The sequence below is a fragment of the Poromitra crassiceps genome (genome assembly GCF_964638095.1).
Source record: "Poromitra crassiceps genome assembly, chromosome: 11".
NCBI classification, from domain to species: Eukaryota; Metazoa; Chordata; class Actinopteri; order Beryciformes; family Melamphaidae; genus Poromitra; species Poromitra crassiceps.
The window spans coordinates 13,782,896-13,804,335 of NC_139643.1; the positions used below are offsets into that span (position 1 = coordinate 13,782,896).

Genomic DNA, 21,440 nt, shown 5'->3' on the forward strand with positions numbered 1-21,440 from the left:
AGAAAACACATAATGATTTGTTTTTTTCTCCACCAAAATGGATTTACAGAACTGAACTCTTCACACATCAGTAACCACATCATAAGCACACAGGAAGGGAGGATGCCATGTTTGGTTTCCTTGAAACTGTGTGTGTGTGTGTGTGTGTGTGTGTGTGTGTGTGTGTGTGTGTGTGTGTGTGTGTGTGTGTGTGTGTGTGTGTGTGTGTGTGTGTGTGTGTGTGTGTGTTCTCCATTTATCTCCATTCATTTATGTTTTGAAGGAAAGGATTATCAGGAGGTTAACCTGACCCACAGGAATGTACCAGCCAGGCAGAGGTTACTATCTGTGTGTGTATGTGTGTGTGTGTGTGTGTGTGTGTGTGTGTGTGTGTGTGTGTGCGCGTGCGTGCGTGCGCGTGCGTGTGTGTGTGTATATTATGTTGCCTAATCATCAACCTAGGTCAATATCTCCAAATGATGCAGCATTTTTAAAAGGTGCTTTTTGTACTCTTGAATGTCAATTTGACTTGTAAATGAAGGATTTAAAATGTGTGTGTGTGTGTGTGTGTGTGTGTGTGTGTGTGTGTGTGTGTGTGTGTGTGTGTGTGTGTGTGTGTGTGTGTGTGTTCTCCCAATAGTGTAAAGGAGACAGGGGAGTGGCAGGGGAGGAGCGACAGAACCCCCCCGGGCTATGGCTCACACACACACACACACACACACACACACACACACACACACACACACACACACACACACACACATGCACGTGTACACACACGCACGCACGCCCAGACAGTGATCCAACTTGACATTTGGAAAAAACAACAAACGGTTGCTTTGTAATCTCTCGTGTGATTGGTTGGTTTTGCAGATGCACAGACTGTGGTTGGTTTGAATGTTGCATTTAAAAAGAAGCCTCTGTGACAGTTACAATGGAAAACAAATAAATAAAAGCAACAGAAAAAGAAAAGAAAGCAGTGAAGCTGGTACGGAGTGGCGACTGGCAGTATGATGGCTTTACAAGGCTGTGAAATCCTACTAAGAACTACAAATATGGCTCTAAACTTGACAGTTTTTTTTGTAAACATCCAAAGGAGGGGGACAAAAAATCATCTCTGAAAACATTAAATCACGATTAAACAAAGAAAAGCCCACATATAATCAAAAACAAGTCAGGAAAAACTCAATTGTTTCGTTACAGTGTACAAAGAATGTCCATCTCTATTATTTACAATGACTTTATCATTAAGGCTACACTCTTAAAAAACACGTTTCATTTGCAACAAATCTGTCAGTTAGTCCAGGATAACAGATACAATGTTTTTTTTCTTTTCAGCACATCATCAGATAACAGGATCAACACATGTTGTGTGCATGTGTGTTGTTTTGAATAGATTGTGTGTTCTGCGTTATCTCAAACTATAGAAACACGTAGGCTACCAAATAAGTTGAAAATGACATTTATCTTTTTTAAGATTGTAAGTTCAATATGAGCATCGCAATCATGGAGTTAAGGCACAGATTGAAAGTACAAACAACAAACAACAAAAAAGAGCTGGAAAAACGTGTGTGTGTGTGTGCGTGCATGCGTGCGTGTGTGTGTGTGTGTGTGTGTGTGTGTGTGTGTGCGTGCGTGCGTGCGTGTGTGTATGTGTATGTGTGTGTGTGTGATCCGCAGAAAAGCTAAGATCTTCAGCTCCAGTTATTTTTTTTATGATTATTTAAGAACACAATAAATACTTTTCTCACTGGAGATCAGTGCATGTTATGTTAAAGACTACAGATCACACATGAGCACGAGAAAACAGATCACCAACCAGTTCAAAGCACAGCGTCAATCATCTGAGGTTTCCACAAAATACTTAGGAATCAAACCAAAGACCAAGAAGATCAAAACTTCAAATAATACAAAAATGCTGGGTGTAAAAACAGTGGCTTCAATTGTAGCCTACATCTTGGATCATCAACTATTTTCAAAACTCCCTAAACTTGGATTTACATCAAGGGGCTATAATTGACTTTAAAGCAGTGGTTCTCAACGTGGAGTGCGGGGACCACCAAGGGTCCTTGAGGGGGTTCCAGGGGGTCCCCAGATAAGTGATGAATTGTCAAACTTCAGCATGATTTCATTTACAAGCAGTTATCGCCATTAGATAATGTACAGTAGTCATGACTCATGTAGATCATAATATGATATGAATATGAGAGACAACAGAGACACTATATTATAGTGTCTCTGTTGTCTCTCTACCTGCAATACAGACAGTCATGGAACTTGGGACAAAATCAGATCTAACAATAAAAGATATTCTCTGGTTTGAGTCCGAGAGACACATTGTCATCAGATGGGCGTCTATGGTCCTAATGTGGACTAAATAGTCCAAATAGTGGACTATTTAGTCCACATTAGGGGTCCTTGACATGAAAAGGGTTGAGGATCCCTGCCGTCCCACTGAGGGGTGGGGATGGAGAAAGGAGAAACACATTAGATCTGCTCTTACAAAAAACTCAGTAGCACCGCCCTGAAGCTCGCAAACGTTCCCTCCAAAACCCAAAGAATGTCCCCGCCCACAAAACCTGTAGTCCTCTTTTTGTCCTCTTCTCATCTGATCATCTTCTCCGGCTCCCCCCTGCATGTTGAGTCCTGCCGTAGCGTAGCCCAACCCTGAGCATGCATGGCTCTCTGCTCTCACGCACCGCAGGCCGGGAGGAACCAGGGACAGCGCACCAGACGGATCCCTGCGGTCACGTCTGAGTGGTGTGTCCATTGAATCTGTGTGTGTGTGTGTGTGGGTGTGTGTGGGGGGGGTGGGGGGTGGGGGGTGGGGGGGGTTTGTATTTGCAAATAAACAAACCCCAAAGCTTGTTTTAGCCTGCTGGGAGCAGCAGATGGGCGGGGTCTACTGCATCAGATGGGCGGGGTCTACTGCATCAGATGGGCGGGGTCTACTGCATCAGAGGGGCGGGGTCTACTGCATCAGGATGATTCAGAGATATTTAAGGAAGTGTCTGACTCATGTTGGTGTTATGAAGCTGTGTTCTCACAGGACAGGAACAGTACGTCCTGACTTACAGAGCTAGAGTCCAGAAAAACCTGTGACGGAGCTGAACAATGTGCTCCAATCAGGATGAGCTCGGCCTTCGGAGTTTAGCTTCTACTGGCTGTCAGATATGTCACTCAAACGAGGGTGGGCAGTGTCTCTAAGTTGCGAAGCACCTATAGGATTTAATGGATGTACATCCTGGTAAAGGTACGGATATTGCTGATTATTGTGGACCAGGAAGTAGACGCAGCCATACGGCAGCTTTGGCCTTGTTTGAATGAAGTCCCATTAACGTTAATGGTGACCTGACACTGTGCCGGTATAGGTGTAAATATAAACAGCTGCTCACCCTGCAGACACCAGGGGCTCGAACCACCAGACAACAAGAATAGTCAGAGAGAAAACGCTCCAATCACAACTCCCACCTCCAACAGTACATACTGTAAAAGTACATGCTGTAACAGTGACACTACTGTATCACTGTCAGAGCATGTGCTGTACCAGTACATGCTGTAACAGTGACACTGCTGTATCACTGTAGGAAACATCAAGCAAAGTCTGCAGGCTCTTTGGCTCAAAGAGAGAAACAATCTGGTTTAGACCAGACCTTCACACTAAAACGTGAATCTTGTTGAACGTGTGATAAAACAGGAACATGGATTGTAAAGCTGCATAGGGACCTCGGTAAAAAAAACTCTCTCCTGGAAGCACATTTCCAACCAAGTGGGCGTTTTTCAAATAAAGCGGAAATACATGATCGATGGCCACTGGACCTTATTTTGGGTTTTAGATACTGGAGAAATAGGTCTTTATTTTAGCACTTCTTTAAAAAATTCTGCATACGTTTTTCCCAAACATCAAGAATTTGCGCTGTACCGTACCGAGGCATTTTGGATCAACGTTGTCAAACATAGCATCCGAAAAGCAAAAGCAAAGCTAACTTTCAAAGCCTTCTCTTTCCATCCTATACGGCAGACTCCACCCACATGGCACCTAAAGCATGGTAAAACAAACCCAGAAAACGTGATCTGCAGATACTATTATAGCCAGGTCTTGTATGTATGCGTGTACCTGTGCTGCTCTGTCGATGTGTGTGGGCTCTCTGCCTGTGATCAGCCAGGTGTGACAACTCCACCTCAGTCCTTTGGTATTCCCGTGTGTGTGTGTGGGAAAAGGGGGGGAGGGGTCCCGGGGGGAAGGGGGGGGTCCCTTGGCGTTGTTGAAGTAAAAAAAAAAAAATCCTCCTCGGGTTTCCAGCGGGATAAAGGAAATCACTCATCACGACCGTTAGTCCGTCAGCTCGAGTCCGGAAACGTCTCGGTCGCACAAAGTCCACGGTGTGCTGAGTTCCCCCAGGGAGGCGAGAGGCAACGATGACATGTGTGTGTGTGTGTGTATGTGTGTGTGTGTGGGGGGGGGGGGGACATTCCTGTGATGGTTTGGTGACTGTTTGCTTTAGCCAGTGTATCAGAAAGGGATGGAGGTGGAGGTGGGGGTTGTTAGGGGGGGGCGATGGGGTCAAGGGTGAGAGATAGGGATGAAAGGTCTGCATGAACAGACACACATACGAACGACACTGGAGACTCCAGTCCAGGTAGTAGTCCACGCCCAAATATGTAGGTCAAGCTAGGTCTGTTAGATCATCGAGTTTTGTTTCCGTTGGCGGGAGATCGGGCACCTCAACGTTCACGTCAGCCAATGAGGAGGAGGAATAGAGGGAGGCGGCCTGAGAGAGAGAGAGAGAGAGAGAGGAGAGAGGAGCGGGCTTCACTGTGATTGGCTGCCGGACTGGAGAGGAAGCTGTTGAAGCCGACGCCCAGCTGCAGAGGTGGTTCTTGGGAAACAAACCGGTGTGATTGTTTGGGTTGGTGTCTCCTGAGGGAGGAGAGAGAGAGACAGGATGTTATACTCGCTCTGCTTGTAACATGAACGTACCGTTTACCCAGGGAGGAATACGCTCATTGTTATATTAATGATCAGCTGGCATCTGATGCATCATGGCATTGTATTCTCTATGGTTTCTGTTCCATTGAGTCCAAGCCTTTTTGGCTTGGCCCTTAAAAGTCCCATTTTGTGTAAAACAAGATTTCCTTGCTCTCAAAACACGTGGGGCCATATCGTCGCAAAGGCGGTCATTTCGCGTTTGCGCTTGTTTCGCACTCGTTTAACGCTGCGTGCAATGCAAATTGGGGCCGTGCACAAGCGCATTTGTATTCTCCCTGCCGCGCTATGACCTCTATGCCTGTTATAATTGTAGTGGACATGCATGGAGGAGGCGTGCCACATGTCAAACTAGGCGTGTCCACGCTAAATGCAGGGACACAGATGGCATTCTCCTATCGCCAGCATGCGCACAATTACTTTGCGCTAAGAGCTTTGAAAAGCACCTCTTAAGCGCAAAAATACCCCGCTGCGATTGAGCGCAGCATAATCTCCACGCTGCGCAGCGCAGCGCAGAGGAGTTCCTTTTGGATACGTCATTACGTGCCACGCCAGGACATCAAATTCTGCTGCTAAAATTGGGTAACCAGCAGATTATTCAGTGAGGCAATCAACTATAATTCACTGAGAAACTTTTATCACATCGCAAAGAGGGGTTAATGGCAAATTAATTGAGGAAACTTGGACATTGTAGCCTACTTGCAATGCACCTTCACCTATCCCATATAGGGATCAAATAAATTAAAATAAAACGAAAATGATCCTTCGGCATCCTGACCCCCAGCTTGGGAATGACTGGCCTATTCTACTGTAGCCTGATTTCCGTTTATCTGAAAATACGCCAACTTTCACCAAAACAACTATAGAAACAGAAAATGAACAAGTCATACAGAAACTCCATACATTCCATATCAATGATAAACACCACAAGTCTCGTCATGCAGAAAGTACAGTATGAACAGCTTATTTTAGTCTGAGTCAGCGACAGAGAATGCAATCTAAAACACCCATTTCCTGTGTGTTTATTTCCACTATAACCGCCTGCAGGCTCGTCACACTGAAACTGCACAGGTCATAGTCAGAGCCCCAAGTGCATTCCGGTGTAGACAGGGAGGACGTGCAGCACACTGTGTAGTCTACTTTATATATGGCTCAACAGTGACGGCCTGCTTTTTCCTCAGCTCCCGTTCCATCAGACGATCCCCCATTCATTTTCTCCATAGGTGTTTCGAAAAAAATAAAAAATGGGGGGAAATTATATTTTAGCTTTTATTTATTTTTTTATTTTTTTGCTCCAAGTGAAATGTTCTTTGGTCAGTCACGAGTCAGCTCTGAGCTGCGAAAAAGTAGGCGGCGACTGTTGAACTCTATAGAGAGGCAAAGTGACCACCTACTTCCTGCTTCAGCACTGTACCAGAGATTTTCATTTATTTTCCCATATAGAAATTTGGTAAAATGCTTATAAAAATAGTTTTACTTGTTCAAACCAAACGGTTCAGATATATTTAGAAACAGGAGAGACCACATACCATTTCAGTCAGACTAAAACGTAAAAACAAAAAGGCAGATTTAAAGAAAATATTTTTTCGATGAAGTTTTGGTCCGAGTGAAATGTTCTATCTATGGTCTCTCCCGATTCTAAATATAGCTAAACCAAACGGTTCAGCTATATTTGGTTTGACCAAGTAAAACTCTTTTTATAAGCATTTTACGAAATGTCTATGGGAAAATAAATAGCGCATAAAAATCTCTGGTACAGCGCTGAAGCAGGAAGTAGGCGGTCACTTTGCCTCTCTATTGACAAACTGGGCTTGGTGAGCAGAAACCACACTGATACACTCGTTGAATGTGATGTTAATACAATGCAGAAATATCACAGTGGTGAAAACCTTGCATGACATTTCAAATAAACCCGCCCCCCCCTGCAAAATAAAACTATATTTTCTACGCTGCGTGGTTATATATTTCGATATTCCATGATGTTTTTTATGCTGTTTGTCCTATTTTAACTAGCTTATTATTGGACTAGCTATGACTAGCTACTAGTCAAAATGAATGATTTGTTGATGTTAAAATGTGACATGCGGCACATTTAAGTTTAATTTATTCACAGTTGCAGGGGGCGCAGACAGAGAGACAAGCCCCGCCCCCAACTCAATGTAAAGTCGACCCTCTTATCTTAAAGGCTGAGGACTTACAGGTGACGTACAAATACCTAGATATGTGTAACAACACACAGAGGCAGATATGATATGACCCCATGCTCTCTCTCTCTCTCTCTCTCTCTCACACACACGCACACACACACACACACCAAAAATACCCCGCTGCGATTGAGCGCAGCATAATCTCCACGCTGCGCAGCGCAGCGCAGAGGAGTTCCTTTTGGATACGTCATTACGTGCCACGCCAGGACATGAAATTCTGCTGCTAAAATTGGGTAACCAGCAGATTATTCAGTGAGGCAATCAACTATAATTCACTGAGAAACTTTTATCACATCGCAAAGAGGGGTTAATGGCAAATTAATTGAGGAAACTTGGACATTGTAGCCTACTTGCAATGCACCTTCACCTATCCCATATAGGGATCAAATAAATTAAAATAAAACGAAAATGATCCTTCGGCATCCTGACCCCCAGCTTGGGAATGACTGGCCTATTCTACTGTAGCCTGATTTCCGTTTATCTGAAAATACGCCAACTTTCACCAAAACAACTATAGAAACAGAAAATGAACAAGTCATACAGAAACTCCATACATTCCATATCAATGATAAACACCACAAGTCTCGTCATGCAGAAAGTACAGTATGAACAGCTTATTTTAGTCTGAGTCAGCGACAGAGAATGCAATCTAAAACACCCATTTCCTGTGTGTTTATTTCCACTATAACCGCCTGCAGGCTCGTCACACTGAAACTGCACAGGTCATAGTCAGAGCCCCAAGTGCATTCCGGTGTAGACAGGGAGGACGTGCAGCACACTGTGTAGTCTACTTTATATATGGCTCAACAGTGACGGCCTGCTTTTTCCTCAGCTCCCGTTCCATCAGACGATCCCCCATTCATTTTCTCCATAGGTGTTTCGAAAAAAAATAAAAAATGGGGGGAAATTATATTTTAGCTTTGATGTTAAAATGTGACATGCGGCACATTTAAGTTTAATTTATTCACAGTTGCAGGGGGCACAGACAGAGAGACAAGCCCCGCCCCCAACTCAATGTAAAGTCGACCCTCTTATCTTAAAGGCTGAGGACTTACAGGTGACGTACAAATACCTACATATGTGTAACAACACACAGAGGCAGATATGATATGACCCCATGCTCTCTCTCTCTCTCTCTCTCTCTCTCTCTCTCACACACACACACACACACACACACACACACACACACACACACACACATACACACACACACACACACACACACACACACACACATACACACACATACACACACACACACACACACACACACACACACAGACACACACAGGGCAGGCTGTGTTTGCTCGACCACACGGCGACAGCCTTGATAGCTGTTGATTCAACAGAAGCCTGTCTGACTGACAAACACACAGATAAGAAAACACCAGCACACTCTTACTGAGACACTGCTTAAGGAGATTTGATCATGGATTTTATTTGATAGAGTTTGTGACTGACAAACACACAGCGCCAATGCACTCTCTGAGAGGGAGACACTGCCTGAAGAGATTTGATTTTGGATTTTATTTCATATAGTTTGTGTCTGTTTGCTTTGTTGAATTTCTCCATTCAAACGCCTCCACAATTCACTGCTAATCATCGTTTGTCAAAGCTTCAGCTGTTCAGTGTCTGATTAAATGGTAATAGTTTATTATTATTATTATATTTTGATGAAATGGTAACATTTAACCTATATTTAACATTTAACATAACGTTTCTCTGGCAATGGCGAGGATTTAATTGATCATGGATCCTACACATTTTCAATTGAGAAATTCCATCCTTTTTGTAGATCATCGATTTGTTTTGAAGATTTTGTCTGGTGTTAAATATGATTTACACAGATAGACATCTTGCCCCAGGATAACTAGGTCACATTTTGCTGTGTAGATGAAGATTGAAAAGCAGTTCTCAATGAGAGGCTTACCAGCAGTGCACAGTGACGTCTCTAGTAAGGAGAAGTACTCTCGGCCCTGAAGGAAAACAGAGGGGGAAACAGTGATTAGCACATATACACCGTGATGCTGCGTCAGACATGATAATGCACGCCACAGTCTGCAATATCAGCTGAGATGACATCATGCGTGGTTGCGGATGGTACGCAGACTGGATGAGAACAAGATAACGTGATTTCCGTTCCAACCTGAGATATACCCACCGCACCAAAGCACACAGACAACCACAAAACGCTTCATAGCAACAAATTAAATTATTATGACACCGTGGTTTCAAAGGAGAGCTAGAACCTGACGTTCTCGTTTGACAAGACTGGAAACATTTATGACAGACTGGATCCACTGTAACCTTGTGAGGCAGTTGGATCCGTGCGAGATCATCATGAGAAAAAAATGAAAAACTGATCTTTTAACCTTCAGCATCTGCAGCTGACACAGAGCCTCTGTATTCACAACACCAGCAACTTTCACATTAGACCCACATGTAACAGTTCAGCTGCTTGGGAGGCTTAAGCCTTTGGGAGATGTACTGTAAGGTGACCACTTGTGTTTTTAAAGTCGATTTCAAGTGTTAAAAAATAATGCAGGTGAAAGATAAAATTATGCTGAAACATATTGATCAGAAAATCTAATTGTGATTATTTGACAGAATATTACAATTGCGATTTAAACTGTGATACAATATCATAACAAGCTTTTCTTGTCATACATTTCATAACTTTAAGATTGTTTAAAGAAAAGTGATTTAAAATGATTAAAGTGTAACTAACCCCCAAAACACTTTCTTTCAGCTTTTAACCAATATATATGGGTTTCGGGGTGGTGTGTGAAGAATCTGGTCAAAATTACCACATTTGAGACCAAACTGTTACCATTGTACCATTTGTATCCTTTTCAGCCGCATAAGTGCTCTCTATGGGTTCAAACCTGCTTTTTTTTTTGCCCTCAAAAATGCCGTTTTTCGCCTTCTTTTCTTGGTTTTTCCCATAGTTTTTTTTTTTTTTTTTCAAATCAAGCAGCATGCCGTTTTGTCACATATCTGGCCGGGGGGGTAAGTCCCCCTTTAAGTAATTAACTGCAGCCTCTGCCATTTGGGAATTGCAGACGTTCATAGCGATTTGGAGTTCAGAGAGAGTTGAGCAAGAATTGAGAGAGCACGGTTAGGAGGCAGGTGCGTGCCGCCATGTTGGAAGAGCGACAACAGAAGCAGAGACTGTAACGTTATCGCTCCTTCCTCACATGACACTTTACTTCTTTTCACACTTTTCGTTGACATTGCCTGACTGACTGAATGAACGGTTGCGATATTTGCATGGCTTCGTTTTCCTGTTCGCTTCATGAAAATGGCGACACAGCTGCAGAAAGCCATTGAGCCAGTCAGGTGTCCTAAAGCCATTGAGTCAGTCAGGTGTCCTAAAGTCAATATCCCTCTTTCAAAAAAGCCTGTTTGATCTGAAAGCTATTGCAAAAACCGTCACACAATTTTCTTCAGCCACTGATAAGAGCACCCATAGACACAATGGGCCATATCTTACACCCAGTGCAAGTGCAAGGCGTTACCTTTGCTAGTTTCTAGCATTCAAAATCTAACTTATTTTCTTTTAGTTATCACTGGGTCACTGAAAAAAACAACGTCCTTTGATGCACTGCTGCTGCAGTGGTACTTAACTTAACTTAACTTCTTTTAAGTTAAGTACCACTGCTGCTGCAGTGGTACTTAACTTAAAAGAAGAAAAAAGTGAAAATTTGAGTGCTAGAAACTAGCAAAGATAACGCTTGCCCTTGCACTGGGTGTGAGATGTGGCCCAATAAGAGTATTCAAATGTCCTAAAGAGGAAAGGAATATTTGAAAGAATACGTTTCTTTTATTTAGCTGATGCTCTTAGTTATCCCATTGATACCTGATGCAGCATTTGCGTATATCCCTCATTTGTGTGTGTATCCCTTTAAGACGGCGAACCGCGTATGACGCGGTTCACGGTCCTAAAGGGATACACACACAAATGCTGCATCAGGTATCAATGGGTTAATCAACAGCAGACTAAGCTTGAATACCTACATCAGCAAGAGGCAATAGTGAAGAGGTCAAAAGGTCAGAATTTCACAACACTAGATGGAGTAAAACCTTCCTGAATGATCCTGAGTTACACAGAGAGCTGCAGGGTGAGGACAGAGGGATGAGAGTTACACAGAGAGCTGCAGGGTGAGGACAGAGGGAGGAGAGGACTTCAGAGCAGGTGAGGATGCTGATTCATCTTTGACAGACCAGGGGATTTACGACAAGAAAACATACAAGTTGACAGAACAGCAGAGGCAAAGGCCTGAGGGACCTGAGCCGAGACAGAATGACCTGAGCCGAGACAGAGGCGGCTGCATTTTTGGGAGGAGTAACTGACAGTTTGGTGACTCTCTATAAGCTCATGTAGGGCTGCAAATAACCATCAATTAATCATTCCGTTTATAAAATGTCCAAAATAATAAGTAAGTCACCAGAGCCCAAAGTGATTTTAAATGACTTCCTCATATATATATATATATATATATATATATATATATATATATATATATATATATATATATATATATATATAATGTGTATGTATATATATATATATATATATATATATGAGCAATTCCTACATGCTGGGACCTTTGACCTATATAAAGTTAGCAGATAGGAATGTTGACTGTCGGTTCATTTACATTTCTTCCTCAACACCGTTAATTGACTAATCAATTAAAGGACTAAGAATATGCTCATACTGTATTATTATTGTATTTTCTTGACCTCTTTGGCTCTTGAAGCAGCTAAAAGTCCTGCATTTTCTTCATGTACTGAAATGTACTGCGTCCAACAACAAAGAGCCTTGTGAAATGTCAATATTGTACGTAGTTTTGAGGTTAAGCTGTCCTATATCACAATGACTACAGTATCTTATCCTCCCCTTATTATCTCGGATAGGCTTTGGAACGCTCTGCCCGAGAAAACAGGATGTTTTTTTTAAATGACTCCTCACAACGGCATAATATCCTATTTCATTCCTCTTCATGTTTGACTTATTTCACAACCTATCTTCTCCCAACCCTTCTCCCTCTCTCCTCCTCCTCCTCCTCCTCCTGGCCGCTAGCTTACTTCTGTCAGGTGTGTGATCACGTTTTGCGTCTTCATTTTGTATTATTTTTTGCTTGGCTTCACCTTGTCTTTTACTGACTCCGCAAAGCACTTTGAAACTATGTTTCCAAAAGTGCTACACAATTAAAGTTGTATCATTATAATTGTGACTCAGGTAGGTAGAGCGGTACTGGGCGAGCGGAGAGGATCAGAAGCAGACAAGATTGATGATTATTAGAGGGAGAGAGAGAGAGAGAAGAGAGGCGTGGCAATGAGGAAAAATGACCAGCACACATTGATGAAATGAAACAATAAAGTGAGGGAAGATATAGCGGGAAACAGAGGGGTAGAGAGAGAGAGAGAGATAGAGAGATAGAGAGAGAGAGAGATAGAGGGAGAGAGAGAGAGAGAGAGAGAGAGAGAGAGAGAGAGAGAGAGAGAGAGAGAGCAGTGACACGAGCAGGAAGGCGAGTGCAGACATGACAGTGACATTCCTGCCATTCTCTGTGAATGGGCCGGCCTCGCCCTGCTATCTCTCTCCTGCTCACACAAACCCCCCAGCCTGCTGTCAGGACCAGGGTGACTAGAGTTAGGACTAGGTTAGGACTAGGGTTAGGACTAGCAGGGTGAGCACTAGGGTTAGGGGTTTCATGCATCAGGTAGTTTTACTACACTAAGCATACAGAGTATTAGAACATGGCGGTCTTTAGTAGTAGAGCATCAATCCCCTTTTCAAACGTGAAAATAAAATGATGTTAGTTATAGTTTGCATAGCAAGTTAGTTGGCTACTTGTTTCAGGCAGCTAAAGTTAGCATTGCAATATTAGCCATCCCTCAATCATGTTGTTTACATGTCATGTAGAGCTATTAGTTTTTACCACCTCTTTCACAGGTTATACTGTAGGTAGCAAAACACTGAATTTCATTTGATGTTTTCAGGTCAAGATGCAGATCTCTAAAATAATTAGCATTGTTGTGGATATAGTCTTTTTCTGTGCACAACATTTTGAGTGAAGCAAGATTTAGCTAGGCTATTATTTAAATATAAGTGGCAGCAGTGTAGCAGCTAGTGTAGAAGTGACTAAGCTAATAACCATAACAGCACAAATAATTGACAAAAATCTCTAAATAACTATATTTACCCTAATGAGAAAAGGAGCAAATATTGATGGTTAAAACTGAATAATAACATCACAACATCTAACGTTAATTTAAAATGAGATATTCCTCTAAATCTGGCGTCAACCGGCCAACAATTAAAAAAAACAGCCCAAATTTTCCCGCCAAAACATTTCGCCGGCCGCCACCAAATGTTGCCCCCTCAGAATTGTGACTTCCCTGTTTCTGCACTTCAAATTGGATTCTGACAAAAGCAAGTAGGGCATTTTTAGCTAACGGTTGACTAACGGTTAAGTATAGGCAACAACTTGGTTAAGGTTAGTTAAAGGCTTAAGAAAACAATAAGAAAAACGATTACTATTATGACTAGTACTTCATATTTATGTCTCCTTCACATAACCATTTGTGCTGGGGACACGTCATTGTAACAGGTTCCTGTTCCTGACACTTCATTTTGCGTAGACCAGTTCACACACTTCCAAACATGGCAGCTCCACGCCTCCACCTCAACATAAACAGCATCTCCCTCATGCAGCAACATGTGACTCCATGGCGACAAGCAACCGTGGGTCGGAAACCAGTACATGTTGAGGTCGGGGCAGGGGTTTCGAACCTGTCATATTTCACTTCCTCTTACATGCTGTGGCAAAATGCCCCCATCATGCAGGAACACGTGACTCCATGGCGACAAACAACACCTACAAGCTGAGGTCAGGCGGTGTCGCGCTAAACTTGTTATATCTCACTTCCTCTTTAAACACTTCTTACTTACTTTCCAGCGCTCACTTCTCAACCCCATTCCCTCAGTGTGTCCCAGCAGCACCTAGGTTTAAAAAAGTCGTGTTCATTTCACGTAGGATTTCTGTGAGAATCAGGTTGAAACGAGATGACGTCTTGTTGCTGCAAATTGGAATCCAGAATCACTTTTATTTATGAATTTAAAATCTGCCATATAGTTGTTACATCAGTTGTTACTCGCTTTTCGTGAGTATAGAGCAAAACTGTGCAACAGGTTTTCCCTTCCACATACATTTACCTCAGTAATCCTGTTCAATTGAGCAAGTCCCTTTGTTAAGTGAAGATGAAGACGCTAGGCTAGTTAGCTGTTGAGTCCAAGATCTCATTCATCAGATGACAACAGACCCGGACAGGCTGTCAGTGCCACCACAGAGACAATACAGGCAATCAGGCAAATGACAGGGCGAGCACAGGCAGGGCGGCAGCTACTTAAGTCCTTTTCTTTGAGAAGTACAAGAGCACATGTACAAGATGACAGATCCGACATGCATGCTAAACATGCGTGCACTCCTGGGGTAATGTGAGCCAGTGTGGAGAGAAGGATCCCGTCCAATCAGCACGTGTTAGAAGCAGTGCTGTGCAAGTTACTCAGGAAGTGTAATTAAGTTAAGTTATCCTTTATTTATCCCCATGGGGAAATTCATCGTCTGCATTTGACCCATCCTCTACTAGGAACCTTCCTAGAACTGCAGTGCAGCGCCCGGGGACCAACTCCAGTTCTTTTGCCATTACCTTGGTCAGGGGCACTGACAGGAGTATGAACCCTAACATACATGTCTTTGATGGTGGGAGGAAACCGGAGCACCCGGAGAAAACCCACATGAACACGCGGAGAACATGCAAACTCCACACAGAAAGGACCTAGGACGGACCGGGGTTCGAACCCGGGACCTTCTTGCTGTGAGGCAACAGTGCTAACCACTGAGCCACCGTGCCATTAATTAATTACTTATTACTGATTACTCCTTTAAAAAGTAATACAATTAGTTTACTTATTACTTGGTTTCAAAAGTAATTTGTTACATTACTCGTTACTTTACTATATTACTTCCGTTACGCCCGTTCCAAAAAAGTGACATACAACCTGTTTAACCAGCTCCTTTTACAACTGAATCCACTTTATTGGAGTAATAAATAACCTGACAGCAGGAGTCAACATTCAGCCAAACTGCATACTTTGTATGCATTTGCCTACCTAGTACAAAAAAAAACGTATTTCCTTCTGGCAACACAGAAGCCTCACACAGCCAGACCTATAAATCTCCACACTGCATGTTAGCGCTGTGTCAGTGCTGGAGGATGTAATGCAATAACTTGAAGTTACTTGGATTAGTAACTGTAATATAATTACTTTTTTAAAACTGTAATCCCTTACATTACTAGTAACTGGTAAAAGTAATACAATTACAGTAACTAAGTTACTGTAACTAAGTAGCATGAGCAACAAACAGCTGGAACAGGGAGGGTGGGGGTGGTGGGGTGGCGGTTGTTCTGCGGGAACGCATCACAATGAGGTGGGGGGTTTCGGTGGGGGGTTTCGGCTCAACCGTCTGGGGCAGTTGGCTCAGTTACCCCCCCCCCCCCCCCCCCTCCTCCCCTCCTTTTGCCCCAGGGCGACCACGCCTAGTCAACCTGTTTTCTTAAGGTGCTTCACAAAGAGGAGAGCACAGGAGGAGTTTCACCTCAATGAAATTAAAGAGGAGGACCCAAATCTTTCTAGCTTTATATACATTTACACTACCAGTGAACAGTCTGTACCCCCCTGACTGAATACATTTACACTACCAGTGAAAAGTCTGGACCCCCCTGACTAAATATATACATTTACACTAGCAGTGAAAAGACTGTACCCACCTGACTAAATATATACATTTACACTATCAGTGAAAAGTCTGGACCCACCTGACTAAATATATACATTTACACTATCAGTGAAAAGTCTGGACCCACCTGACTAAATATATACATTTACACTATCAGTGAAAAGTCTGGACCCACCTGACTGAATACATTTACACTACCAGTGAAAAGTCTGGACCCACCTGACTAAATATATACATTTACACTATCAGCGAAACGTCTGGACCTACCTGACTGAATACATTTACACTACCAGTGAAAAGTCTGGACCCACCTGACTGAATATATACATTTACACTACCAGTGAAAAGTCTGGACCCACCTGACTGAATATATACATTTACACTACCAGTGAAAAGTCTGGACCCACGTGACTGAATATACATTTACACTATCAGTGAAAAGTCTGGACCCACCTGACTGAATGCATTTACACTATCAGTGAAAAGTCTGGACCCACCTGACTGAATATATACATTTACACTACCAGTGAAAAGTCTGGACCCATCTGACTGAATATATACATTTACACTACCAGTGAAAAGTCTGGACCCACCTGACTGAATATATACATTTACACTACCAGTGAAAAGTCTGGACCCACGTGACTGAATATACATTTACACTATCAGTGAAAAGTCTGGACTCACCTGACTGAATGCATTTACACTATCAGTGAAAAGTCTGGACCCACCTGACTGAATATATACATTTACACTACCAGTGAAAAGTCTGGACCCACCTGACTGAATATATACATTTACACTACCAGTCAATAGGCTGGCCCCACCTGACTGAATACATTATATACATTTACACTACCAGTCAATAGTCTGGCCCCACCTGATTGAATCTTCTTCATTCTCTTTAAAGTCATTTTAAGCTTAAATGCTTCAAATGAGCTTCTTACAAACATAGAAACTGAAGTTGATCCTCTATGAATTTCTTTGTCAAAACCTTTGCGTTTCCATCAAGGCAAAGGGTGGTTACTTTAAAGAATCTAAAATATAAGATAGTTTTGGTTGAACAGTTTTTTTGTTCACTGCATAATTCAATTTGTGTTATTTCATACTGTTGATGTCTTTACTGTTATTCTAAAATGTGAAAAATAATACAAATATAGAAAGATGGGGCTTATTATGCATCCATGCGTGCTGGGACAGGCTTCAGGAATACATTAAGAATACGTGGGTAAATAGACCATTGTGTCTTTCTATAATAAAAAGCCTACGTCACAATTTGCATACAAATTCTTGAATAGAGCAGGTGCAGAGCGTCAGACGTTACAGTCCATTTGACTGTTTTGTCCCGGCCGGGACATCCTGACCTGCACACTCAGCTGTCCTGTCTTTGCCCCGCCCGGCCGGGACATCCTGACCTGCACACTCAGCTGTCCTGTCTTTGCCCCGCCCGGCCAGGACATCCTGACCTGCACATTCAGCTGTCCTGTCTTTGCCCCGCCCGGCCGGGAGATCCTGACCGGCACATTCAGCTGACCTGTCTTTGCCCCGCCCGGCCAGGACATCCTGACCTGCACACTCAGCTGTCCTGTCTTTGCCCCGCCCGGCCGGTACATCCTGACCTGCACACTCAGCTGTCCTGTCTTTGCCCCGCCCGGCCAGGACATCCTGACCTGCACATTCAGCTGTCCTGTCTTTGCCCCGCCCGGCCGGGAGATCCTGACCTGCACATTCAGCTGACCTGTCTTTGCCCCTCCCGGCCAGGACATCCTGACCTGCACACTCAGCTGTCCTGTCTTTGCCCCGCCCGGCCGGTACATCCTGACCTGCACACTCAGCTGTCCTGTCTTTGCCCCGCCCGGCCGGTACATCCTGACCTGCACATTCAGCTGACCTGTCTTTGCCCCGCCCGGCCGGGACATCCTGACCTGCACACTCAGCTGACCTGTCTTTGCCCCGCCTGGCCAGGACATCCTGACGTGCACATTCAGCTGACCTGTCTTTGCCCCGCCCGGCCAGGACATCCTGACCTGCACACTCAGCTGACCTGTCTTTGCCCCGCCCGGCCGGTACATCCTGACCTGCACATTCAGCTGTCCTGTCTTTGCCCCGCCCGGCCAGGACATCCTGACCTGCACACTCAGCTGTCCTGTCTTTGCCCCGCCCGGGGTTTCCTCCACTCTTTTGCCTTATAATCAAATCAAAGTTGATCTGTATAGCCCAAATTCACAAGCATGTCTCAGAGGGCTTTACAGAGAATGTGTGTAGCTAGTTCTAATGTAACTAGCACAATCAATAAACACAATTTTACAACGTATATAGTAAAGCTCATAAGAAGAAGCATAGCAAAAGAGAAGAGAAGAGATGAGAAGGTAACAGGAAGACACAAGTTATGCAAGAGCACTGTAGATTTTAGCAAGGCAAAAACTCTAGTTAATCTCCAGCCTAACCTACACTAACCTTCACCTACACTAACCTACTCTAACCTACTCTAACCTACACTAACCTACTCTAACCTACACTAACCTACTCTAACATACACTAACCTACACTAACCTTCACCTACACTAACCTACTCTAGCCTACACTAACCTTCACCTACACTAACCTACTCTAACCTACACTAACCTTCACCTACACTAACCTACTCTAACCTACACTAACCTTCACCTACACTAACCTACCCTAACCTACACTACTCTAACCTACACTAACCTTCACCTACACTAACCTACTCTAACCTACACTAACCTAACCTACACTAACCTACTCTAACCTACACTAACCTACACTAACCTACTCTAATACACTAACCTTCACCTACACTAACCTAACCTACACTAACCTACTCTAACCTACACTAACCTACACTACTCTAACCTACACTACTCTAACCTACACTAACCTTCACCTACACTAACCTAACCTACACTAACCTACTCTAACCTACACTAACCTACACTAACCTACTCTAACCTACACTAACCTTCACCTACACCAGTGGTTCCCAAAGTGGGGGTCGCGGGACACCGATGGGTGTGTTGCAAAATGAAGAATGTGGGAAATTGACCTCAGTAATGTGTGAAGTCCAGAATGTGTGAAATACAATGTCAAAACTAAAAAATTGCACATTTTAACCATAATTGTTAGGGTTTGTTTATTGTGTTGACTCTATTTAGTGCATGTGCGCACAAACGTTTGTTCTTCTACAACCTCCGAGGAGAGTGGCCGTCGCGAGGCTCTGGCACCGGTGGTCGGCGGCTGAAAGGTTTGGGAACTCTCAATCTGGGAACCCACAGCCCTACCTTTTGCCCTACACATGGCGCCTCTCCTGCCACCGTCACGTCCTTTTCCGCGTCCGTTTCGGCTATTTGCTAATAACGTTAACGCAAAAACACACCGCATAGAAGACGTCAACTCGTCTCACAACAACAGTGGAAAATGACTGGAGGTGTAGTTGTTGTGACTAGTAGTAGTATCGCCAAAGTCGGGCCGCAAGTTGCTATTCAGACTGTAAACAGTGGAGCACGGGCGCAGAAAAGGAAGTGACGGTGGCAGGAGAGGCGGGGAAAAAGGTAGTGCTGTCCCAGAGTCTATTTTTCAAATAAAAATAGACTGTGGGTTCCCAGATTGGGGAACTCTTAACCTAAACTACCTTCTAGAACAACCAAACAATCTAGCTAATCTACAGCCTAACGTAGGCCACCCTATCCTAACCTACCGGCATCCCCCGGCCTTATCTCCACTGCTGAGAGCAGAATGTTCGGTGCTTTGTCTTGTTGTCTTGTGTTTACTGAGTTGTTTCATTGTGTGATTGATTGTTGACTCATTAGAATATGTAGGTCGGCTTGTTCTCTGGAAACACCTTCTTCAAGCTCCTTGCTTTAAACGCTTCAGTGACGAACGACTGTCATTAACTTGACTCGTTGATCAGGGCGGTTCAACTGATGTGGCTTTTAATTATGTCCACCCCCCCAACACACACACACAGACACACACACACACACACACACACACACACACACAGACACACACACACACAGACACACGCACCGTCGTCACGGAGATGAAGTGTTGTCACTGTGAGTGACAGGCCGCGGTGAGCGGTGGCTCATGTGGCCGAGGCTGAGAGGGAAGGAATCAGTCAGACGGTGTTTTCAAAATACCGAAACCCACACACTGTATTAGTGACAGACAGGCTGCACACTGTCTTAGTGACAGACAGGCTGCACACTGTCTTAGTGACAGACAGGCCAGGCTGCACACTGTCTTAGTGACAGGCCAGGCTGCACACTGTCTTAGTGACAGACAGGCTGCACACTGTCTTAGTGACAGACAGGCCAAGCTGCACACTGTCTTAGTGACAGACAGGCCAGGCTGCACACTGTCTTAGTGACAGACAGGCTGCACACTGTCTTAGTGACAGACAGGCCAAGCTGCACACTGTCTTAGTGACAGACAGGCCAAGCTGCACACTGTCTTAGTGACAGACAGGCTGCACACTGTCTTAGTGACAGACAGGCTGCACACTGTCTTAGTGACAGACAGGCCAAGCTGCACACTGTCTTAGTGACAGACAGGCCAAGCTGCACACTGTCTTAGTGACAGACAGGCTGCACACCGTCTTAGTGACAGACAGACCAAGCTGCACACTGTCTTAGGACAGACAGACCAAGCTGCACACTGTCTTAGTGACAGACAGACCAAGCTGCACACTGTCTTAGTGACAGACAGACCAAGCTGCACACTGTCTTAGTGACAGACAGGCCAGGCTGCACACTGTCTTAGTGACAGACAGGCTGCACACTGTCTTAGTGACAGACAGGCCAGGCTGCACACTGTCTTAGTGACAGACAGACCAAGCTGCACACTGGCTTAGTGACTGACAGGCCAAGCTGCACACTGTCTTACGGCGGGTTCACACACACGCCTAGAGCGACGCTTAAAGCAACGCCTAAGCAACGCCTAAAATTTAGGCGTCCTTGTTAACAGACGAGAGCGTTCACACATACCGCTGCCACGCTGTGCTGAAGCCACGCTCGCGCTGTGCCTACGCTGCGCTGCATTTATCGTTTAGGCGTCTGTTCTATTTTTCAGCTCTAGGCGCGCTGAACTGTCAAGCTGGCTGTTGTTTCTGGTGGACTTGGGCCATATTTTCTACCGAGTTTGCCCAAAAGGGAGGGTGGAGCGCGAATTAACGAGTGCATAGTAGGAAAGCTGTCCTTCATGTGTTCCTCTATTAACGTCTTTTCTATCAGATGTATATATACCCCCCCTGTCTCAATGCATATATCACTCATGGTGTTGATGACTCATAGTCACATGATTACCCAGGGAAGGGCCAAGAAATAGACAGACAATCCTCACTTGCACATTACAATAAAAAAGAGGACTCACCCATGCTATAAATCAGATCTGAAAAGTGTAAAAAAAACCGCTGCTCATGTGTTCAGCGTAGCG

The 21,440-nt window shown here is 44.1% G+C and overlaps 1 protein-coding gene across 1 annotated transcript in view; it reads right to left on the bottom strand.

The window, feature by feature from the left end:
* Nucleotides 1–326: 326 nt before the first annotated feature.
* LOC310784794 (cell adhesion molecule CEACAM20-like) overlaps nucleotides 327–21,440 on the bottom strand; it is a 59,176-nt gene continuing 38,062 nt past the window's right edge. The window contains exons 9-10 of the mRNA XM_083645842.1: nucleotides 9,104–9,149; nucleotides 327–4,900 (exon numbers count right to left, since the gene is read on the bottom strand). Coding sequence (XP_083501968.1) covers nucleotides 9,125–9,149 — 25 coding nt within the window. The 3' untranslated portion in view covers nucleotides 327–4,900; nucleotides 9,104–9,124. The remainder of the gene's footprint in view (nucleotides 4,901–9,103; nucleotides 9,150–21,440) is intronic.